Source organism: Pinus tabuliformis, chromosome 8, assembly GCF_031772625.1.
Source record: "Pinus tabuliformis cultivar Carrire ecotype Pingquan chromosome 8, CPIR1, whole genome shotgun sequence".
Lineage (NCBI taxonomy): Eukaryota > Viridiplantae > Streptophyta > Pinopsida > Pinales > Pinaceae > Pinus > Pinus tabuliformis.
The window spans coordinates 901,106,315-901,128,358 of NC_142294.1; the positions used below are offsets into that span (position 1 = coordinate 901,106,315).

General features: G+C 30.4%; 1 protein-coding gene across 1 annotated transcript; it reads right to left on the reverse strand.

Annotated features, from left to right (window-relative positions):
* Positions 1–340: 340 nt before the first annotated feature.
* On the reverse strand, positions 341–3,627 carry LOC149238453 (polyamine oxidase 1-like). Its single transcript, XM_089369567.1, has 10 exons — positions 3,570–3,627; positions 3,201–3,450; positions 2,944–3,102; positions 2,790–2,851; positions 2,524–2,681; positions 1,379–1,522; positions 1,092–1,238; positions 739–993; positions 534–615; positions 341–411 (listed from the first exon to the last, which is right to left on the reverse strand). Exons 1-10 carry the CDS (start codon positions 3,625–3,627, stop codon positions 341–343), a joined length of 1,386 nt encoding a protein of 461 aa, XP_089225693.1.
* Positions 3,628–22,044: the final 18,417 nt, after the last annotated feature.

Here is a 22,044-nt window from a genome sequence, read left to right on the forward strand (position 1 = left end):
TTGATTTAATTTGTTTAGAATTTTGAGGATTTATTGAAATCACAAGTTTGATTTGTAAATTTTTCACAATGGAAGTGTCCCATAAATTTTTAACGGTGCTGAATCTATATATATAATCAAAAAAACTAATCTAAACAACACAAATCAAGATTTGACCACAATCTTTTTCACTAACGAAAAATCCATATAAAACTATAAAAAATAGCACTCAAAACTACTCAGAGTTCAAATAAATTGAAATTTACTTTAATGGTTAATCTGAACCATTTTCTTACTCAGAGTTGAAATTTACTTTAATGTTTAATCTGAACCATTTTCTTACTCAGCGTTGAAATTTACTTTAATGGTTAATCTGACCCATTTTCTTCTTCCTCCATATGTTTTCTACCACCATATTTGCTGTGTCTATGCCTGTCCATCCATGATAGCAGCCCATCAAATAACTAACACAATATTACTGCAACTTCAAGGATACTCATGTCAATCAAATATGCCATATTATGATATGCATGTTAATCAAAAGTAACACAGACCTGAAAAGTAGCCACCATGTACATATCCATTGAATTTCTCGCTCGTATGTTCTCCTGTGAAGTAAACGGGACCGACTGGTGACTGCACTAAAACCACAGTTTATCCATTTCAATTTGATAGAAATCTTTGGAGGAATTATAGATGAACCTTCTCGTTCTTAATATGTACAAGTATTGAAATATATGTGATACGTCTTAGCTTTACCCTTATGTCAAGGAAGTGCTGCTTGTCCACCAAAATAGGATAATTACTGTAGCTCCCTCTCTGAAACCGGTTACTCCACCATTTTGGAACCAGAATTTGTTCTGCTTCAGGAATGCCATCGCCGAACATTTTTCTCAGCACCGCCATTGCTTCTGCTTTTGTCTCCTCATCGCTCTGTGCCTCTACCCGCTTCGATTCCTCGTCTGTGAGTGTAACAACCAGGATGTTCGATCCTGGATATGCGTTTTCCATGTGCTGCGCCATAAATAATAGTTCCATCAGCACTATTAATAATATTATCATGTTGCGAACGTTTTTCCGATACAGGGAACCTATTTGGCCATAATACCCACCTGCCAGAAAGTGTAATATCCACGTTTTTGGTGAGCATAAAGAAAGAACTCTGTACTATCCCCGGTGGGCCAGAAAGTGGGAAATTTCAGGAATATCTTCGTGTAAGTTCTGATATCACAGTTGAAGAAAGCTTTTCTTTTCCAACGCTGCACAGCAATCATATCAAATCCATTATTGGTCAACAACCATGTATATACATTGTGAGTCCCAACAAAGGTGACCCTAATTGTCAATATGGATTTAAAGAAAAGCGATCGTCATAAACAGAGAGTTATGATGTGTTTACAGGCAGAGGAGGGTTAAATTTGAGCAGATCACTTTGAAGAACTCCCAGGCTAACGGACACGATAACATATTTACCATTGTAAATTGACCCATCTTCTGTCATAACAGTCACTCCATGATTCGTATATTGTATTTCTCTCACCACCTTAAACATCAAAAATAAATCCATTAGTAAACATCTTTTTTGTCAGAAGAAAAAACAACAGTCCATATATTAATATAATCGGTTACACATATAAAGTAAACATAAATCATAATTTCTGCAAATAGCAGGGATAGTCAGTGATTGCAAATTAGACATTTACAGCAGAAAAAACAGAGCACTCCCACTGCAAAAGCAGGAGTAGCTAGTATAGCTTGAAATGACTAATGTTCAGAGGAAAAAGACCAAAAGCACCTCTCAGGAAAATGAAAAAAGAACCTAAGTATTGAGAATGCACCAGAGCCAAGCATTCAAAGTGGATCAGTCTAGGCTAGGCAGGTAAGCCAAGATGCCAGAGCCGATCTGCTCAGATATTCTGCTCCCTCTAAATATGGCAGAAAGAGATAGAGAGAAAACATGTCCACATAGAGGAGAGTTGATCCAACCGTTGGCGGAGACAGACAGCCACAGAAGATTTCCATCAGTATACATAGCTGGATCATTTTGTATATTAAGATTGGCATCTTGAATGTGAAAATTCGAAGGTTTCACATAATTTTGGTGATAACATTTTATTAATGAATTAATCATTTTTTATTTAACAATTGGACTAAACTTGTAATTTAATCTAATTAAAAAAATTCAATCGACAACTTTTTCTGTTTCACTAGAGAAATTTGAACCTTAAACTTGTAATCTAACCTAATTAAAAAAAGAAAAGCAATCTATATAACTTTTAATTTTTTTTGTTGGTTTTACATGGAAGATTTGAATCTTGAATCTCACAGTTCACATAATACTCCATACACAGTGCTCATCAATTCAACTATCATGGGTTTTCTAATTTTAAATGTTTTTAGTTAAACACCTACAATAATTTTGAAATGTTTTTGGTTGAACACCTACAATAAATTTGAAACAAAACTTTTTCGAGTGCCTTAACAAAATACCTATTCATAATTAATCCAAAATCCAATAAGCCAATCACATATTTTTACCTTTACCTTGTTAAATTTTAATCTTTCATCTGCAAGATGTCCCCTGTCAGAATATTTGAGGAATTCTTCAGCCAATTTATGCACAACAAATTCATAGCCTCGATCATCAGCAACCATAAATTCTCGTTCCCCAAATTCGGTGAAAGTGGGAATCGGCTCTACTTCTGCATTGAAATTAGTAAATCAGTAATCACTTCCGTAATGAAATTAAGTAATCAGTAACGATTGCCATTTACATTTACATTATGAAAACGAAAATGATGGAAGCATACCTGCCATTTCAAAATCATGCAAACAATAATCTATTGCCAATTCCAACGGCGTTGATGGAACGCTGATGCAGTATATAAACATTATAAAACTTAATTAAAGGCTGCGAAACAATATATCAATTCCCAAATTAGGCTTAATCATCGGAATACTCACAAACCGTGAGATTGAATTTCATCCGATGGTAAAACAGAATTAGCCACTGTCCTCCCATCAACCGTGGTGGAAGCACCTTCAATGGCCAAAGCACGATTAGCAGAATTCACTGCCAAGTCATATGAAGCCACTGCAAAAGAAGCAGGGGCTCTAGCACCACTGTCGTACATGCACAGCCCTAAATTAAATTAAATGTCTGTTATACAATTAGTGCATCATCAAAGCTAGACATAGAGGAAATTAATTTGGGTTAATACCTGGGTTCATATATGTTGAATACAGCATTGCTATAATCAGAATAGCAAGTGCGGAGACTGTGCTTGTTGGCAAGTTCCCAAATGGGATTCGTCTTGTTACCCCCAACCCCTGCTACCCAGCCTGCACCACCATCCACTGTAAGGCCAGCAAACTCATGTTTCATCAACCGCCCACCGATTCGATCTGTGGCCTCCAGAATGAGAAAGCCTTCGACTCCATGCTCGGAGAGAACCTTAGCGCACATTATCCCTACAACCCAGATTACACATGAGAAGATTAAGTTAAAACAGAAGAAATAAAGAAATGATCCAATCCCAGGCACAGAGACACTAAACAGATTGCCCCTCCCTCGAATTCAATTTCGTGACCTGAAATGCCTGCGCCTACTATAATGACACAGCTACAAAAGGAAGTTGGAGAATCCATGTATATGCAGAACGCCCACTCTGTGATACTTGGATCTGAATGAATAATGATGGCAAGAAAATTGAGCGAACCGAGTCTATATAGTGTTGAGAAATCATACAGGTTTGTCAACGCTATACTCAATTACTCCCTATATTCATGTTGCTCCCTCTCCCTTGATGCAAAAAATAAAATAAAATATATATATTTTTTTCCAGGAAGAAAAAGCATAATATATTCATAAAAGAAGATTACATAATGCAAATGCAAGAAGCATATGCAGAAACGTGGACCGAGCCACATGCAAATCTGCTTAAACAGATCCCAAATAAAGCCCCGAAAGGCCAATATTGCCCCCCAGCAAGGCAACCCAACTATAAGGTGCAGAAGTGGCACCAAAACATCAAGCAGACAAGCATCTGAAGAAAGAGCAACCAGCGTAAGATCTGACCGCCCAATACGAAAGGAGAGGCACGAAATGAGGAAGAGAGCAGCAAAAGAAGCCACTCCTTCCCCGCCCCCTCAAACTCTCCACCCGAATCAGACAAGAAACAGAGGAAAAACACTGCCTCAATCATCCGCATCTGCCTGCAGAAAAGACCATCGGAATCATTCATAGAAACAGCACGAAACAGAGCAGAGCACCGCTGTTCCCTCAACGCTCCAAAAGATATGAAAAAAATATTTAATTGCTGTAAGATTAATCACAGGTTTTGACGAATTTGAACATTGAAATTACCCCAGACAAACCTAATGTCAAACTTGTTTGAATTTGAACCCAAGCCCAATTCGAACCTTAAAAGTTGAATTATACACCTAAAACTTAACCCTATCTCTACTCGGTGCATTCATTTTTCACATGTTCATCATTCGTCTTCAAGCTTTGTCTCAGCTACCTTTGCTAATAGTCAGGATTTTAAGGTCCAGCTCAACTCTGTCTGTCATTGCTGGTCACTGGACCCTCACGCTGGACTACAGTCTCCTACAACCATTGATTATGTGTCACGTCTGAAGTAGACAAGCCACTAGTCAATTTCCATTGTTTCTTATGCTAAAAACCCACACTGTGTGCCTAAATTAACACAATCGATGTGGACACATCAAAACGCATTGCAAGGAAATGGATTACTGGTTATGGTAAAAAGGGTTTTCAATACATCACTCCAATTTGCAAAATTTCTCATTAAATATATATTTTTATTTAATTTTTAATTTTTAATTTATTGAATTTTTTTAGTATGAATTTTTTGGAAGTTTTTCGGTCTAATTTCTCTAAAATCCGGCAAAAATTTATTGAATCAGAGGCTTGATGGGTAACCCCTGCACAACCCAAGTACCCTAGGGGTTTTCCAGGATGCTGAATCCATATATACAGTCAAAAAACCAGTTCAAATAACACAAATAAAAATTTCACCTCAAAATTTTTCGCCCTTATTTCGGGGAAAGTCCAAAAAGTCCCACTAAAGACAACTCCTATTTCAATATGTTTGTAAAAATAGTTCAATAAATCAAATCCAATTTGCAAAATTAGAAGAGAGTAGTTTTAAAAACTTATAAATTAGTTTTGAAAATAATAGAAATTCTGGCAAGATTATGATAAAATTTGATAGAAATTTTTTAAAATTAAGTTACAGCTGTCAAATTTCAGACTTCCTGATTTTGAGTATCCTATTGTCCAATATAAATTTTTTTTGAAACATCTAACATTCTAATTTTTTGAATTTATTTTAATCAAATTCAGTGAAAAACGCCTCAATAGATAAACAAGGCCAATTGAGGTACCGATTCGCAGTATGAAATCGGGTTTCGCATTAAAGGGATATTTTTATTTATATTTTAAGTCAAGATCCAAGAAAATGTATTACTAGGAGTTTATTAATATTGCATATATTAAATTAAAAATAATATAAATGTCAATTTTATATTTAAATTTTTAAACCTTAGTTTTATATTTTAAAAACAGGGCGCGTTGAGCATTGTGTGGGCCCGTGTGGGCTCCTCATCTCGGTGCCTTGTATGAGCACTAATCTTTGTGGACTTTGGCTGTCGATTGGTGAAATTCGGTGGTTGGCTTGTGGCTTGCAAAAGTCGTCTTGGAGATATTTTAACAACAGTTTTACAGTTTAAAAGATTTTATGCTTTTAACTTTTATGTTTAAAATAAATCTATATTAAATAACGGTATTAATACATTGATAACTATAATTAAAAATTTATTTTTTAATATTTTATTTAAATTATTGATTTATTTTGAGATTTATTTTGAGATGATTTGACATATTGATTAATTTGATAATTACATAATGTTTGTAATTTTACTTTCTACATAATTGTTTAAGAGAAGAATTTTCGACGAAAATCACATAGAGATAATTTTGTCCACGCGTTTCGAACCAACCAGTGTGGTTCATTGTCAAGACAAGTTGAATACGCAGATCTTGCTATACATTATAAATAGATCTCCAGGTAATTTGGTTATTAATTTTCTTATTAAAATAAACGTAAATTGACAATTTTATAAATATATATTAAAATAAGTGAACTAATGAGTAATTAAAAATAGATAATAGTTAACCATATTTTAAATAAATATAAGGTAATTATATTTTAAATAAAATATCAGATAAAAAGATATTTAAATCTTAAAATAAATTAATTATAAATCAAGGAGGTTATATAAATATTAGTTAGTTGTATAAGTTAAAAATAGATTATTTTATAAATAGTTAATTCTATTTTAAAATATATATAAATAAATAAATAAGTTTCATATTCATAGTCAAAGAGTATCTTGATAAAAATATTTACTTAATAGTTTATTAAGGGTAAAAATTAGTATATTAGTTTTTAAAAAAATAAAATATGGATCACGGAAGATTCTTCTCTTAATTGATATAGATCACAGAAGCCTAAATTCAATACATAATTGTTATTTAGTATATTTTATTTATTTTATTATTTATAATTTATTTTTCTTATATTTTATTTATTCTAGGATTTATAGATATACATATTTATTAATTTGATAATTACATAAATTTGTAATTTTACTTTCTCCAAATTGTTATTTAGTATATCTTATTTATTTTATTATTTATAGTTTATTTTTCTGCTATTTTATTTATTTTAAGATTTATATATATGTTTTTAATAATCTAATACATATTTATAAATATATTATAGGTTTTAGTATTTTTAGTTATATTAAAAATTTGATGGAAAAAAATAATTAAATTAGTATTTGTATTTATTTATCCTTATAAATATAGGTGTTTATAGAGGAAATAGTTTTTTTTACAAGAATCTTGTCACACAATTTCAAAAATGAATATAACTTTTTGTTATTTAAAAATACATTTTTGAACACATAAATAGATTCAACACCTTAAAAATCCCCCGGTCCAACTCAAATTTTTAAAAATCTCTGTCCAATTTAAATTAAAATTAACCAAAAATATATCATATTTAATCTATAAATTAAACTACACTAATATATAATATATTTTTTTATAAAAATTTATCCAATAATTTAAAACTTAAAAAATAAAAATAATTAAATCAATAAATACACCTAGGTCAATATGAACCTAACATTAGTATTCACTTGTTTTATTTAAATTATCATTTGTATCGGTTTTTTATATTCTTCTTATATAAAGCTGAAGCTGATATAAATTCTACACACCATAATGCCTAAGTGGGAACTCAGGTCCAATGTCCAATTGGCTAGCAACCTCTATATTTATATAAAGTTGAAGCTGACATAAATTCTACATACCATAATGCCTAAGAGGGAACTCAGGTCCTATGTCCAATTGGCTAGCAATCTCTATATTCATAATTATTTTTAAAAAACTGTGTTTCAGAGGGCTATATAAAACGGAAGAGGAGATACAACACTGAGTTTGACAGCTGTAAGTAAAAAAAAAGAGTATATAGAATAATTTTGATAATTTCAATGCAAACGCATATTTTTTAATTAATATAAAAATATTAAATATTGTTTTTTTACACAGCTACAAAATTGCTAAGTTTCACTGACTTCACATCAAGTTCCTTGAACGTATGTAATACATTGGTTTTCTGAATATAGTTATTTAAAATTCATTTAATTCACAAAATTTTAGGTAATTGCCTCGCCTATAAGTAACTATTTAAGATATTAATAGTTACAAGTTGGAAAACAAAGTATTTGGATATAGCATAGAATTTTATAAAAAATGTTGAGCTTTTTCAGTTATTTTATGACTTTTTTTCATAATTTTCTGGGTTAGTTTGATCATTTTTATCATTTAATTTGAATTTAATTTTGAGTTACATGCGGGTAATAATATTTTTATATATATATTTATGTTTATGTTCGTGTTTAAATTAGAGGACATCTTATTTGATTTTTTATATCAAATGTTTCACTATAATATCTTTATATTAAGTTATATAAAGCTTATCTACACAATAAAATAAGTTAAAAATATTTTTAGTAATGCCAAACTAACTAGTGATAATATATAGGTTAAATATAGGATTTTTAGGTATTTCAATATCAATACACAATAAGAGTGCGTGAATAATTCTTATAAGGAATTCATCAAAGAGATCTAGAACACTTGGTGAAGGAGCGTGTTGTTAAGGCGCTCAGTATGCAAAAGTCATCAGTTTAAGTCTCACCAATACCATTGCGGAATTGGCAACTGGGGTGGTATGGTACTTGGGTTACAAGGGGTCGAATCCCACTGGCTGCCACTATAACCGCTAGGAGGAACCGCACAGCCGCAAGCACCGCCCTCGGGTAAGACGAGACTTGAACTAGTGACCTGCACCCATCCCCTCGCCACGAGACCAAACCCCTTCGGGCTTTTAAGATTATATTATTAATTAACAAAGTAATTTTAAAATTATGCTTATTTTGGAATAGAGTATTGGAATTTTAATTTCACTTATTAATAATTAATAAGTGGATGATAATGATTTAATTATTATAAAATATTTATTAAATATTGTCAATAATAGTTAGGATAAAGGGTTGAGATTTATTTTTAAAATAGTTTTTTGTTTTTCAATTTAATTGTATTTAGAGGGCCAGGTATATGTGTAGGATAAGAAAGATTGTATGTCAATATTTTTAATTTCAGTGATATTATAATAATAATAATAATAACAACAATAACACAATCTTTTTTTTTTACTCTTAAGTGGTTGGAAGAATTTTTTTAAGTGATGCTTCGAATATCATGGAAATTAATCAATGCTATAAAATTATCTTAAGTCTTAATCTATATTTAAATATTTTATCGAATAATCCTTTTATCTTTTAATTTCATGTATTATTTCTTTTATATTAAAAAATAAAAATGAGATCCCTTGAATTATTTACTAAATCTATTAAAATAAATTTATAATATAATTATTTATTTTCATTCAATTTAATTTTTCCTTGCATTAAAACTATATCTAAACACTATGTAATTAGTGATTTCATCTCACCTTTTGATTTCACTATGTTTTATATTAATAGCTTGAACAAGATTTATTTATTTTTTTAAGTAATACTTTCACTATCACGGAATTAATCAACGCTATAAGATTATCTTAAGTCTTAATATAAATATAAATATTTTAAAGAGTAGTTCTTTTATCTTTTAATTTTATGTATTAGTTCTTTTATATTAAATAGAATGAGATAAGTTTTTTTTTTTTCTTTTTCACTCTCTAGGTTTTACCTAAATCTCTTAAGTGGTTGGAAGATTTTTTTTTAAGTGAAGCTTGGAATATCATGGAAATTAATTAATGCTATAAAATTATCTCAAGTCTTAATCCAAATTTAAATATTCTAAAGAGTAATTCTTCTATCTTTTAATTTCATGTATTATTTATTTTATATTAAAAAATAAAAATGAGATCCCTTGAATTATTTGCTAAATCTATTAAAATAAATTTATACTATAATTATTTATTTTCATTCAATTTAATTTTTCCTTGCATTAAAACTATATCTAAACACTATGCAATACGTGATTTCTTTTTGGTTACAACCATTTTGGATAACTCATAATACATGAGATCCCTTGCATTAAAACTATATCTAAACACTATGGAATTAGTGATTTCTTTTTTGTTACAACCAAGTGTTTCTAGGGAATTACAGAGAGGAAAGACCATGTTAGAGTGCGTAGCATAACTTAGGTTTTTACCCCCAGAGGTTTATATCTTCTTTAAAAAGAGGCCTTTACATGTTTATGAATCTATTGAACATGTCAATCCACACCTTGATAGAAAGGAAAACTTCCAAGTTGAACATTATGGGTCTTTTCCATCTCAACCATAAGCTGTTACCATTTTTTGATCTTAGTAAATGGTATAAAGCATAAGTTTTTTTTTTATAACTTTCTCGGTTTTACCAAAATCTCTATTAAGTGGTTGGAAGATTCCATATCTCAAGCATAAGGTGTTGCCATTTTTTTGTCTTAGTAAATGGGATGCTTTGAATATCATGGAAATTAATCAATGCTATAAGAATTTCTTAAGTCTTAATCTAAATTTAAATATTTTAAAGAGTGGTTCTTTTATCTTTTAATTTCAAGTATTAGTTCATTTATATTAAAAAAATGGGATCCCTTGCATTATTTAATAAATATATTAAAATAAATTTATATTATAATTATTTATTTTCATTCAATTTAATTTTTCCAGTTAGAACAACATGAGAACCTTGATAGAAAAGAAAACTTCCACGATGAACATTATGGGTCTTTTCTATATCTCAAGCATAACGTGTTACCCTTTTTTTGTTTTAGCTACCTTATCAATAAGACGCTCATTCCAAATTCCATTATATATGAATGTTTTTCTTCCATTACAAAGGCTCAAGATGTTAGTCCAATATTTTTTTCCATGACAAAGGCTTAAGATGTTAGTGCAATATTTTTTTTCCATGACAAAGGCTTAAGATGTTAGTGCAATGAGATATATTTAAGCTAATGTAAAAATTCAACAGGTCTAGGATGGATTTTTATTTTAAAGATATCAAGGCCTGCAAATAATTCAAAACATAATTCATTGCTCCAATTGAGTATGAATACATCCATGAGTAGAGGTTATCAAGCTCATAGTTTCTAATTAAAGATATCAAGGCCTCTATAACCTAAATGTAAAGGAAAAATTATTTCATTGCTCCAACTGTGTATGCGTTCATCTCACCTTTTGATTGTAAATGAAAAAATATATCTTATCTTTTGATTGTAAATGAAAAAATACAATTCATCATTCTTCTCACATTTTGATTATAAATGAAAAAATATAATTCATTGTTCCAACAGAGTATGCATTCATATCACCTTTTCATTTCACTATGTTTTATATTAATAGCCTAAACAAATTTTATATTTTTTTAATGCTTTGAATATCATGGAAATTAATCAATGCTATAAGATTATCTTAATTCTTAATCTAAATTTAAATATTTTAAAGAATAGTTCTTTTATATTTTAATTTCATGTATTAGTTCTTTTATATTAAAAAAAATGGGATCCCTTGCACTATTTAATAAATCTATTAAAATACATTTATACTATATTTATTTATTTTCATTCAATTTTTTTTCTAGTTAAAACAACATGAGAACCTTGATAGAAAAGCAAACTTCCAAGATGAACATTATGGGTCTTTTCCATATCTCAAGCATAAGGTGTTACCATTTTTTGATCTTAGTGAATGGTATAAAGCATAAGTTTGTTTGTTTGCTTTGTTTTGTTTTTTTTTTTCTTCTTCTTCTCTGGGTTTTACCTAAATCTCTTTTAAGTGGTTGGAAGATTTTGGCTACCTCTAATAACATTGATTCCAAATTCCATTATACATGAATGTTTGTTTCCATTACAAAGGCTTAAGATGTTAGTGCAAGGTTTTTTTTTCCATTACAAAGGCTTAAGATGTTAGTCCAATGAGATATATTTAACCTAATGTAAAAATTCTACAGGTCTATGATGGATTTTTATTTATTTATTGGCCAATTTTTCCTAGACACAAATTCTAATTAGATAATGGAAAAATTTACAGTTTGTTTTCTCACTTTAGATGGATTTCATCTTATCCGTTGTCACGAATCTTGTGCATTTGATGATGCATATCTATTTTGGACAAGAAAATTGGTTCTTGATGATGCATTCCAAATTCCATTATATATGAATGTTTTTTTTCCATTACAAAGGCTTAAGATGTTAGTGGAATTTTTTTTTCCATGACAAAGAATTAAGATGTTAGTGCAATGAGATATATTTAAGCTAATGTAAAAATTCAACAGGTCTAGGATGGATTTTTATTTTAAAGATATCAAGGCCTAGAAATAATTCAAAAAATAATTCATCGCTCCAATTGAGTATGAATACATCCATGAGTAGAGGTTATCAAGATCATAGTTTCTGATTAAAGATATCAAGACCTCCATGACCTAAATGTAAAAGAAAAAATTATTTCATTGTTCCAACTAAGTGTGGGTTCATCTCACCTTTTGATTGTAAATGAAAAAATATATCTCACCTTTTGATTTTAAATGAAAAATACAATTCATCATCCATCTCACTTTTTTATTGTAAATGAAAAAATATAATTCATTGTTCCCACTGAGTATGCATTCATATCACATTTTCATTTCACTATGTTTTATATTAATAGCCTAAACAAATTTTATATTCTTTTAAGTAATGCTTTGAATATCATGGAAATTAACCAATGCTATAAGATTATCTTAAGTCTTAATCTAAATTTGAATATTTTAAAGAATAGTTCTTTTATCTTTTAGTTTCATGTATTAGTTCTTTTATATTAAAAAAATGGGATCCCTTGCATTATTTAATAAATCTATTAAAATACATTTATACTATATTTATTTATTTTCATTCAATTTTTTTTTTCCAGTTAAAATAACATGAGAACCTTGATAGAAAAGCAAACTTCCAAGATGAACATTATGGGTATTTTCCATATCTCAAGCATAAGGTGTTACCATTTTTTGATCTCAAGCATAAGGTGTTACCATTTTTTTATCTTAGTAAATGGTATAAAGCATAATTTTCCTTTTTTTTTTCTGGGTTTTACCGAAATCTCTTTTAAGTGGTTGGAAGATTTTGGCTACCTCTAATAACACTGATTCCAAATTCCATTATACATGAATTTTTGTTTCCATTACAAAGGGTTAAGATGTTAGTGCAATGAGATATATTTAAACTAATGTAAAAATTCAACAGGTCTAGGATGGATTTTTATTTTAAAGATATCAAGGCCTGCAAATAATTCAAAAAATAATTCATTGCTCCAATTAAGTATGAATACATCCATGAGTAGGGGTTATCAAGCTCATAGTTTCTGATAAAAGATATCAAGGCCTCCATGACCTAAATGTAAAAGAAAAAAATATTTCATTGTTCCAACTAAGTATGAATTCATCTCACCTTTTGATTGTAAATGAAAAAATACAATTCATCATCCATCTCACTTTTTTATTGTAAATGAAAAAATATAATTCATTGTTCCCACTGAGTATGCATTCATATCACCCTTTCATTTCACTATGTTTTATATTAATACCCTAAACAAATTTTATATTTTTTTAAGTAATGCTTTGAATATCATGGAAATTAATCAATGCTATAAGATTATCTTAAGTCTTACTCTAAATTTAAATATTTTAAAGAATAGTTCTTTTATCTTTTAGTTTCATGTATTAGTTCTTTTATATTAAAAAAATGGGATCGCTTGCATTATTTAATAAATCTATTAAAATGCATTTATACTATATTTATTTATTTTCATTCAATTTTTTTTTCCAGTTAAAACAACATGAGAACCTTGATAGAAAAGCAAACTTCCAAGATGAACATTATGGGTATTTTCCATATCTCAAGCATAAGGTGTTACCATTTTTTGATCTTAGTAAATGGTATAAAGCATAAGTTTTTTGTTTTTTTTGTTTTTTTGTTTTTTTGTTTTTTGATTTTTTTTTTAATCTTCTCTGGGTTTTACCTAAATCTCTTTTAAGTGGTTGGAAGATTTTAGCTACCTCTAATGACACTGATTCCAAATTCCAATATACATGAATGTTTGTTTCCATTACAAAGGCTTAAGATGCTAGTGCAAGGTTTTTTTCCATTACAAAGGCTTAAGATGTTAGTGCAATGAGATATATTTAAGCTAATGTAAAAATACAACACGTCTAGGATGGATTTTTATTTTAAAGATATCATGGCCTGCAAATAATTCAAAAAATAATTCATTGCTCCAATTAAGTATGAATACATCCATGAGTAGAGGTTATCAAGCTCATAGTTTCTGATTAAAGATATCAAGGCCTCCATGACCTAAATGTAAAAGAAAAAATTATTTCATTGTTCCAACTAAGTATGTGTTCATCTCACCTTTTGATTGTAAATGAAAAAATATATCTCACCTTTTGATTGTAAATGGAAAAATACAATTCATCATCCATCTCACTTTTTTATTGTAAATGAAAAAATATAATTCATTGTTCCCACTGAGTATGCATTCATATCACCTTTTCATTTCACTATGTTTTATATTAATAGCCTAAACAAAATTTATATTTTTTAAGTAATGCTTTGAATATCATGGAAATTAATCAATACTATAAGATTATCTTAAGTCTTAATCTAAATTTAAATATTTTAAAGAATAGTTATTTTATCTTTTAGTTTCATGTATTAGTTATTTTATATTAAAAAAATGGGATCCCTTGCATTATTTAATAAATCTATTAAAATGCATTTATACTATATTTATTTATTTTCATTCAATATTTTTTTCTAGTTAAAACAACATGAGAACCTTGATAGAAAAGCAAACTTCCAAGATGAACATTATGGGTATTTTCCATATCTCAAGCATAAGGTGTTACCATTTTTTGATCTTAGTAAATGGTATAAAGCATAAGATTATTATTATTATTATTATTATTATTATTATTATTTTTTTTTTTTAATTTATTATTATTATTATTATTTATCTTCTCTGCGTTTTACCTAAATCTCTTTTAAGTGGTTGGAAGATTTTGGCTACCTCTAATAACACTGATTCCAAATTCCATTATACATGAACGTTTGTTTCCATTACAATGGCTTAAGATGTTAGTGCAAGGTTTTTTTTCCATTACAAAGGCTTAAGATGTTAGTGCAATGAGATATATTTAAGCTAATGTAAAAGTTCAACAGGTCTAGGATGGATTTTTATTTATTTATTGGCCTATTTTTCCTAGACACAAATTCTAATTAGATAATGGACAAATTTAGAGTTTGTTTTCTCACTTTAGATGGATTTCATCTTGTGTGTTCTCAAGAATCTTGTGCATTTGATGATGCATATCTATTTTGGACAAGAAAATTGGTTCTCTATGATGCATTCCAAATTCCGTTATATATGAATGTTTTTTTTCCATTACAAAGGCTTAAGATGTTACTGCAATGTTTTTTTCCATGACAAAGGCTTAAGATGTTAGTGCAATGAGATATATTTAAGCTAATGTAAAAATTCAACAGGTCTAGGATAGATTTTTATTTTAAAAATATCAAGGCCTGCAAATAATTCAAAAATTAATTCATCGCTCCAATTGAGTATGAAGACATCCATGAGTAGAGGTTATCAAGCTCATAGTTTCTAATTAAAGATATCAAGGCCTCCATGACATAAATGTAAAATAAAAAATTATTTCATTGTTCCAACTGAGTATGCATTCATCTCACCTTTTGGTTGTAAATGAAAAAATACAATTCATCATTCATCTCACTTGTTTTTTTTTTCTGAGTAAAGACTATTCTATTATGTATAAAAAAGATGAAAAAATATTTACATAGAGGTTTGAACCTCTGAGGGGGCTGTAGCCTGCCCTCTGTCAAAAAAGCTGTTGCAGTCAGCTCTTAGCCGTCTGTTTACATAGATGAAAACCAAAAGCCCAAAACTCAATAGAGCTAGAGAGGATCTATACCTTGTTTCCCGCCACCCTGTTACAAAATGCATTTCTATGCAACTATTACAAAAAGCTGGAAAGCCAGACTTATAAGCTGGAAGATGAGAAAGAGCCATACTGAAAATACGAGAAATCATATCCACTGAGAAATACATCCAAAAAATACCGCAGTCCTGAGATGACTTGCTGAGACAGAGTGAGTTATGCCTGAGGTGGCAAATCTGTATCTTCTTCATTAGCTTTGCAAGGAGAGCTAACCCATTCAACCATCACATTGTCTTCTATTTCCATATTGTTGCAACCTGGAGGAGTCACAAGATGCAGAACACTACCTGAGAATTGCGTCGGATTCATCTCACTTGTTGATTGTGAATGAAAAAATATAATTCATTGTTCCAATTGAGCATGCATTCACATCACCTTTTCATTTCACTATGTTTTATATTAATAGCCTAAACAAATTTTATATTTTTTTAAGTAATGCTTTGAATATCATGGAAATTAATCAATACTATAAGATTATCTTAAGTCTTAATCTAAATTTAAATATTTTAAAGAATAGTTATTTTATCTTTTAGTTTCATGTATTAGTTCTTTTATATTAAAAAAATGGGATCCCTTACATTATTTAATAAATCTATTAAAATAAATTTATACTATATTTATTTATTTTCATTCATTTTTTTTCCAGTTAAAACAACATGAGAACCTTGATAGAAAAGCAAACTTCCAAGATGAACATTATGGGTCTTTTCCATATTTGAAGCATAAGGTGTTACCATATTTTGATCTTAGTAAATGGTATAAAGCATAAGTTTGTTTGTTTGTTTGTTTGTTTTGTTTTTTCTTTTTCTTCTCTGGGTTTTACTTAAATCTCTTTTAAGTGGTTGGAATATTTTGGCTACCTCTAATAACACTGATTCCAAATTCCATTATACATGAATGTTTGTTTCCATTATAAAGGCTTAAGATGTTAGTGCAATGAGATATATTTAAGCTAATGTAAAAATTCAATAGGTCTAGGATGGATTTTTATTTATTTATTGGCCTATTTTTCCTAGACACAAATTCTGATTAGATAATGGACAAATTTAGAGTTTGTTTTCTCACTTTAGATGGATTTCATCTTCTCCGTTGTCAAGAATCTTGTGCATTTGATGATGCATATCTATTTTGGACAAGAAAATTGGTTCTCGATGATGCATATCTATTTTGGACAAGAAAATTGGTGTTGACCAGCCAATCATTTTGGTGGAAAATTCTACCATGAATAGTGATAAGATCAGAATTTATGGAGCATATCTATTTTTGACAAGAAAATTGGTTCTCGATGATGCATATCTATTTTGGACAAGAAAATTGGTGTTGGCCAGCCAATAATTTGGAGGAAAATTCTGCCATGAATAGTGATAAGATCAGAATTTATGCAGCTCATGTACGAGTAGATTAGATGGAAAAAGTTTGATAGTGAAAGTAGCATAGATTGAGACACCATAGAAAGAGAAAATGAGGATAAAGTGGAAAAAGTTCGATGGCAAAAGTAGCCTAGATTGAGACAGCCAAGAAAGAGAAAATGAGGATGAAGGAGCATAAGATTATTTCTAGATAGACAGTTAATTTATAATTTCCAGAAGAGTTGTTTGCTGATTTTGTAATACTTGTCATTGAGCATGCTAATTTTGATGGAATTTAATGGAGCTCTTGTAACTAGGGGAGAAAATGCTTCAACTTTGTACAACTGAGAACTAATTGAGGAAATCATGATTAGGGAGGACAAAGTTAATTCACTTTTCAGGAGTTGAGTTGGGATAAGCTTCTACTATAGTCCTGAGACTAGCAGAGTAATTATATAACATCAACGAACACAATTTCAGGAGTTGAGTTGGGATAATATTGTACTATAGTCTGAGAGTAGCAAAGTAATATCAATGAACACAATTCAGAGGGAAAACAAGCAACAAAGCCAAGTGCAAATATATTGAGTGATCGAGCTGAAAATTCTTATCTTGGCAATTGAGGTGCAAAGTCTAAGTAATATACAGGATCACTTTAGAGAAATAATGTTCAACGAAAGCTCCTAAATTACAAAGGTGTTTCCACTCTAGTGAAATGATCTTCAACAAGCAGGCTCATATATTGCAAAGGTGTTTCCACTCCAGTGAAATGATTTTCAACTTACGCACGATTTTCTTGCAATTAAACCTAAACCAAGAGTCGCCAATTTCAGCAATTACAATAGTTTCATTTGATAGCATGCCCTGCAACCAACCAATTTTGACCAGAGAATATCAACAATAATCCTACTGTAAATGTATCCTCTAAGGCAAAAGCCAACGAAAAGACAATTGTTTGAATATTGTTACTTCTGAATATGCTACTTTAAATGTATCCTCTAAGGGCAAAGACAACAAAAAGACAATTGTCTGAATATTGTTACTTCAAAATATGGGTAGATTATTTGAGGCCTTGCATGAATATGTTTGAATAGAATATTGACCCTCAAGGACTCATATGCTGCACTTTTCAGGGGAACACCTTGGGGTATAAAAACTTATGGAGTTTCCTTTGCAACATCTGGTGCAAATGCTAGTAATAACAGTAACACAATCTTCCATGTTCTCTTAGTCCTTCTTGGTGCAATAAACGGGTTTAAGCCAAGTAATAAAAATAATAAAATTTAATTTGTTATATTTTAATTTTGTTTTTATTAATAAATTTATGAACAATTTTTCAAATAAAAGAAAATCACAATACATGAATACTATGGTTTATCAATACCATGGGCCAATACCATTGCTTATCAATACAACATGCCCAAACACCATAAATTATTTCACAATCAAAATCTTTTATAAATATTTTATTTTAATTTAATTTTATGGCATTTTTTAATCAAATCTAAAAGCAAAAAGGTTATAATTACTTTTGATATATATCTAAACCTTCCATCCCTCCATCCTCATGACTACTAAAAGTATTCCGATAGAAATGAAATCGAGATTTTAATAAAATTAAAAATTAGAATACTTTTATATATACCTATGTGAAGTTTATATAATATAGGTAATCTTATAAAGAACTAGGATAGATGCATCTTAATCAAGGATCCAATTGAAGAGAGAAAGCACAGTGACTAACAATGATAGATGAAAGATAGTGCATGATTCTTTTAAGTTTTTTATTATTGTAGTTTCTTTGACATGATTGATCCAAATTATAGGTTTAATATTTTACAACCAATTATTTTTTTTTAATTTAGATACTTTCTTAAATACAGTACAATGGGATCAGATTTAAGAGAGATGGAAACAAAGGTGGGAGAGGGGGGGGGAGAGAAAAATGGAGGTGGGAGAGAGAGGGAGGGAGAGGAAGGAAGAGAGAGAGGAGTGGGGGGAGAGAAGGAGAGAGGGAGGGAGAGAGTGATGGAATTGGAGGGGGAAAGAGAGGGAGGGAAGAACAAAGACATTGAAAGATAAAGGTGGAGAGAGAAAGGGAGTTAACTATTTGAATGGTCTATGATTTCAACTGCCATTTTCATATGATTGATATGAAAAGATGGCAAAGCTAATAGGTGTGATAATAAAATAGTAGAAGACAATAGTTTGAGATTGATCACAATGATGATCACAATGAAGATTGTTTGTAATTGACTACATTATTATTATTCACATTTTCTATCATTCAACATTGTTACATTGTCACTTTGCATTCAAAAGTTTTATTTCAACATTCATGTTACTAATAGTCTCTCTTATCTCAAGAAACTAAGGTAACTAAGAAAATTTAAAATTAAATTGACCAAATTAATCTTAGACATATTTAGCATATTAAAATGACCAGAATAATTAGATGTTCAACAAATTTTGTATAACTATGCATGACTGAAACCAACCTAGATCCATCTTAACCCCGGATCTATCAAGTGCCAAGAGGGATCAAATCTCTCGAGGTGCAAACCTTCCCTCAAGTTTTGCACTCAAAAAAGAGGTTTGTGCCTCGAGAGATTTTATCCCTCTCGACACTTGGTAGATTCGGGGTTAAGATAGATCTAGGCTGGTTATTATGACAATGGGCGTGTCTATTTTAGAATAAGGTTCCATAATTTTAATTTAATTATCAATAATTATTAAATGGATGGTAAGGATTTAACCTTCACAAAATATTATTGAATATTATTAGTGTCATTTTGTTAAAATTTGGCAACCAGGCCAACTTCCACCCTAAGAAAACTCATATGGTGGAGATGATTACTACATTGGACTCCTCTTTTAGAGAGGTACAATTTTGATATAAAGATCATCTCATTCTGACAAGCAAAAATGGAATTATGAATCTATTTCTCCTATGCATAAATTATTGAGGTCGGCTCCAGTCAAATGTAGGCTCATGAATCCCAACAAATATGTCTTTTCACCCTCAACGTTGTGTATAAATAAGAGAGACCTTTTTCCTCATTTGGACATAATCTCATCACAACTTCTTCTCTTTCTTGATTGGGTCATACAACATTAGATATTTCTCTCTTCTTCTTCGCACGTGTGGCTGAGAAACTCTCTCTCTCTCTACTTTTCATGTGTGGCAGGAGACCGTGTATTTCTAGGCAGATCAGGCCGAAATTTCATGGCATTGACTAGCGTTAAAAAAAGGGAGTTTAACTAGCGTTGACCTTGATTTTTGGGATTGGATTTTGATTTTTCAAGGCCACATTTATTGGCACAGAAATCGAGGAATTTGGAGTGGTTTGAACGGTGTTGACTTCAAGTTTAACTATAGAAACTACAATAGACTTTCTCTCTCCTTTGACTAGATTTACTGAAGAATTTGAGTTGATTTGAAGGCCGAATTGAACTGCTGATTAGAGGATATTTTGGGGCAGATTTAATGACTATTGACTTTCTGGTTAGGGCTGATTTGACTGCTATTTTTGCAGATCTATTTTGGGCTTATATTTGTACTCTCTCTCTCTCTCTCTCTCCTAAACTATTGAAGAATAATAAGAAAATTTGATCAAAGGGTTCCCCCACATTACAGTTTTTCCCTGGCATTCGCCACATCTTGTGTCCCCTTCTCTTAGCTTATCTTATTTATATGATTTTATGTTCTATATGCATTTATTGTCAATGTTTCTAAGTTAGCGTGATTTCTACTGGATATAATTGGATTTTATCATTGGGTTGCTAAAGGAACATTGAAGTAAATTGTCTTAAGCATAGAACATACCATTGTTATCTAAAATTAACATGGTGTCAGATCCAGGTTAAGACAAAGCCTAAGAAAGAGTGAAAGAAAAGCAATCACTAAAGGAAGTTGTTGGACAAGGACTTGGAATTAGTCCCAATGATGACTACATCTTTCTTCAAATCTGAGGACAAGCTTAAGGAAAAATCCGACTATCATGCATGGAAGATGACTTTGGATTTGACTTTGGAAGAGAACGATGTCATGGAATATGTAAAAGGAAGAACATCAAGCCTCCTTCAAGTGCATCCGTAGTTGTTCAAACAAAGTACAAGAAAGGTAAGGTAAAAGCTAAGAAGATTATTGTTGATTCTATTCATATGCCTTTGGTTGCATATATTTCTAATTTGGAAACATCTAAGGAGATGTACGAAAGGTTGGTTGGGATGTTCAAAGTAAACAATGAAAATCATATTCTCTTTCTCAAGAAAAATTTGAAAGACATCAAGATGGATAGAGGAGAATCCATCCAATCCTATTTCATGAGGATCACCGAGATCAAGAATGATCTCCTATCTATTGGTGAAGTCACTAATGACCAAGAGCTCTCTCTTATTGCACTTGGAGGTCTTATAATAGATTGGGATGTGTTCAACACCACCATTCTCAACAATGATAGGATTCCATGATTTGAGGAAATATTGGCCAGATGCACTCAAGAAGAAATAAGGATGATGGAACAAGACAAGCCCTCAAATGAAAACAATTCTACTACCTTATCCACTCATTCTAACAGAAGGAACAATGTTGGTGCAAGGAATCAAGGACAATGATTCAAGCTAGGATTAAAAGAAGGAAGAAAAGGAAGGTGTTTCAATTGTCACAAATTTGGCCACTTCACTAGAGAGTTTCCTCACAAGAAGGATACTCCAAGAGATGATGACAACAATAACAACAACAAATTTAAGGGAAACGGAAATTAAAGGAACAACAGGTTTAGTAGAAAAGGAAAGAGGAATGCTCCTGTTGCTCGAAATGGAGGTGGTCATCCTCCCAAGAAGTCGAGAAACTCCAAGTATGATGAAGTTAATGTTGCAAAGAAAAATGAATTTTATCTTATTTCTATCCTCTCCACCACCTCTCCTCTAGATACATTGGACCATTGGTTGATTGATAGTGGTGCCTCAAGGCACTTCACTGGGTATAAAGAAGCTCTCTAAAACTTGGTTGAGAAGGAGAAAAATATGGAGATCATACTCAGGGATAATGCTACTTATTCCATGAAAAGAATTG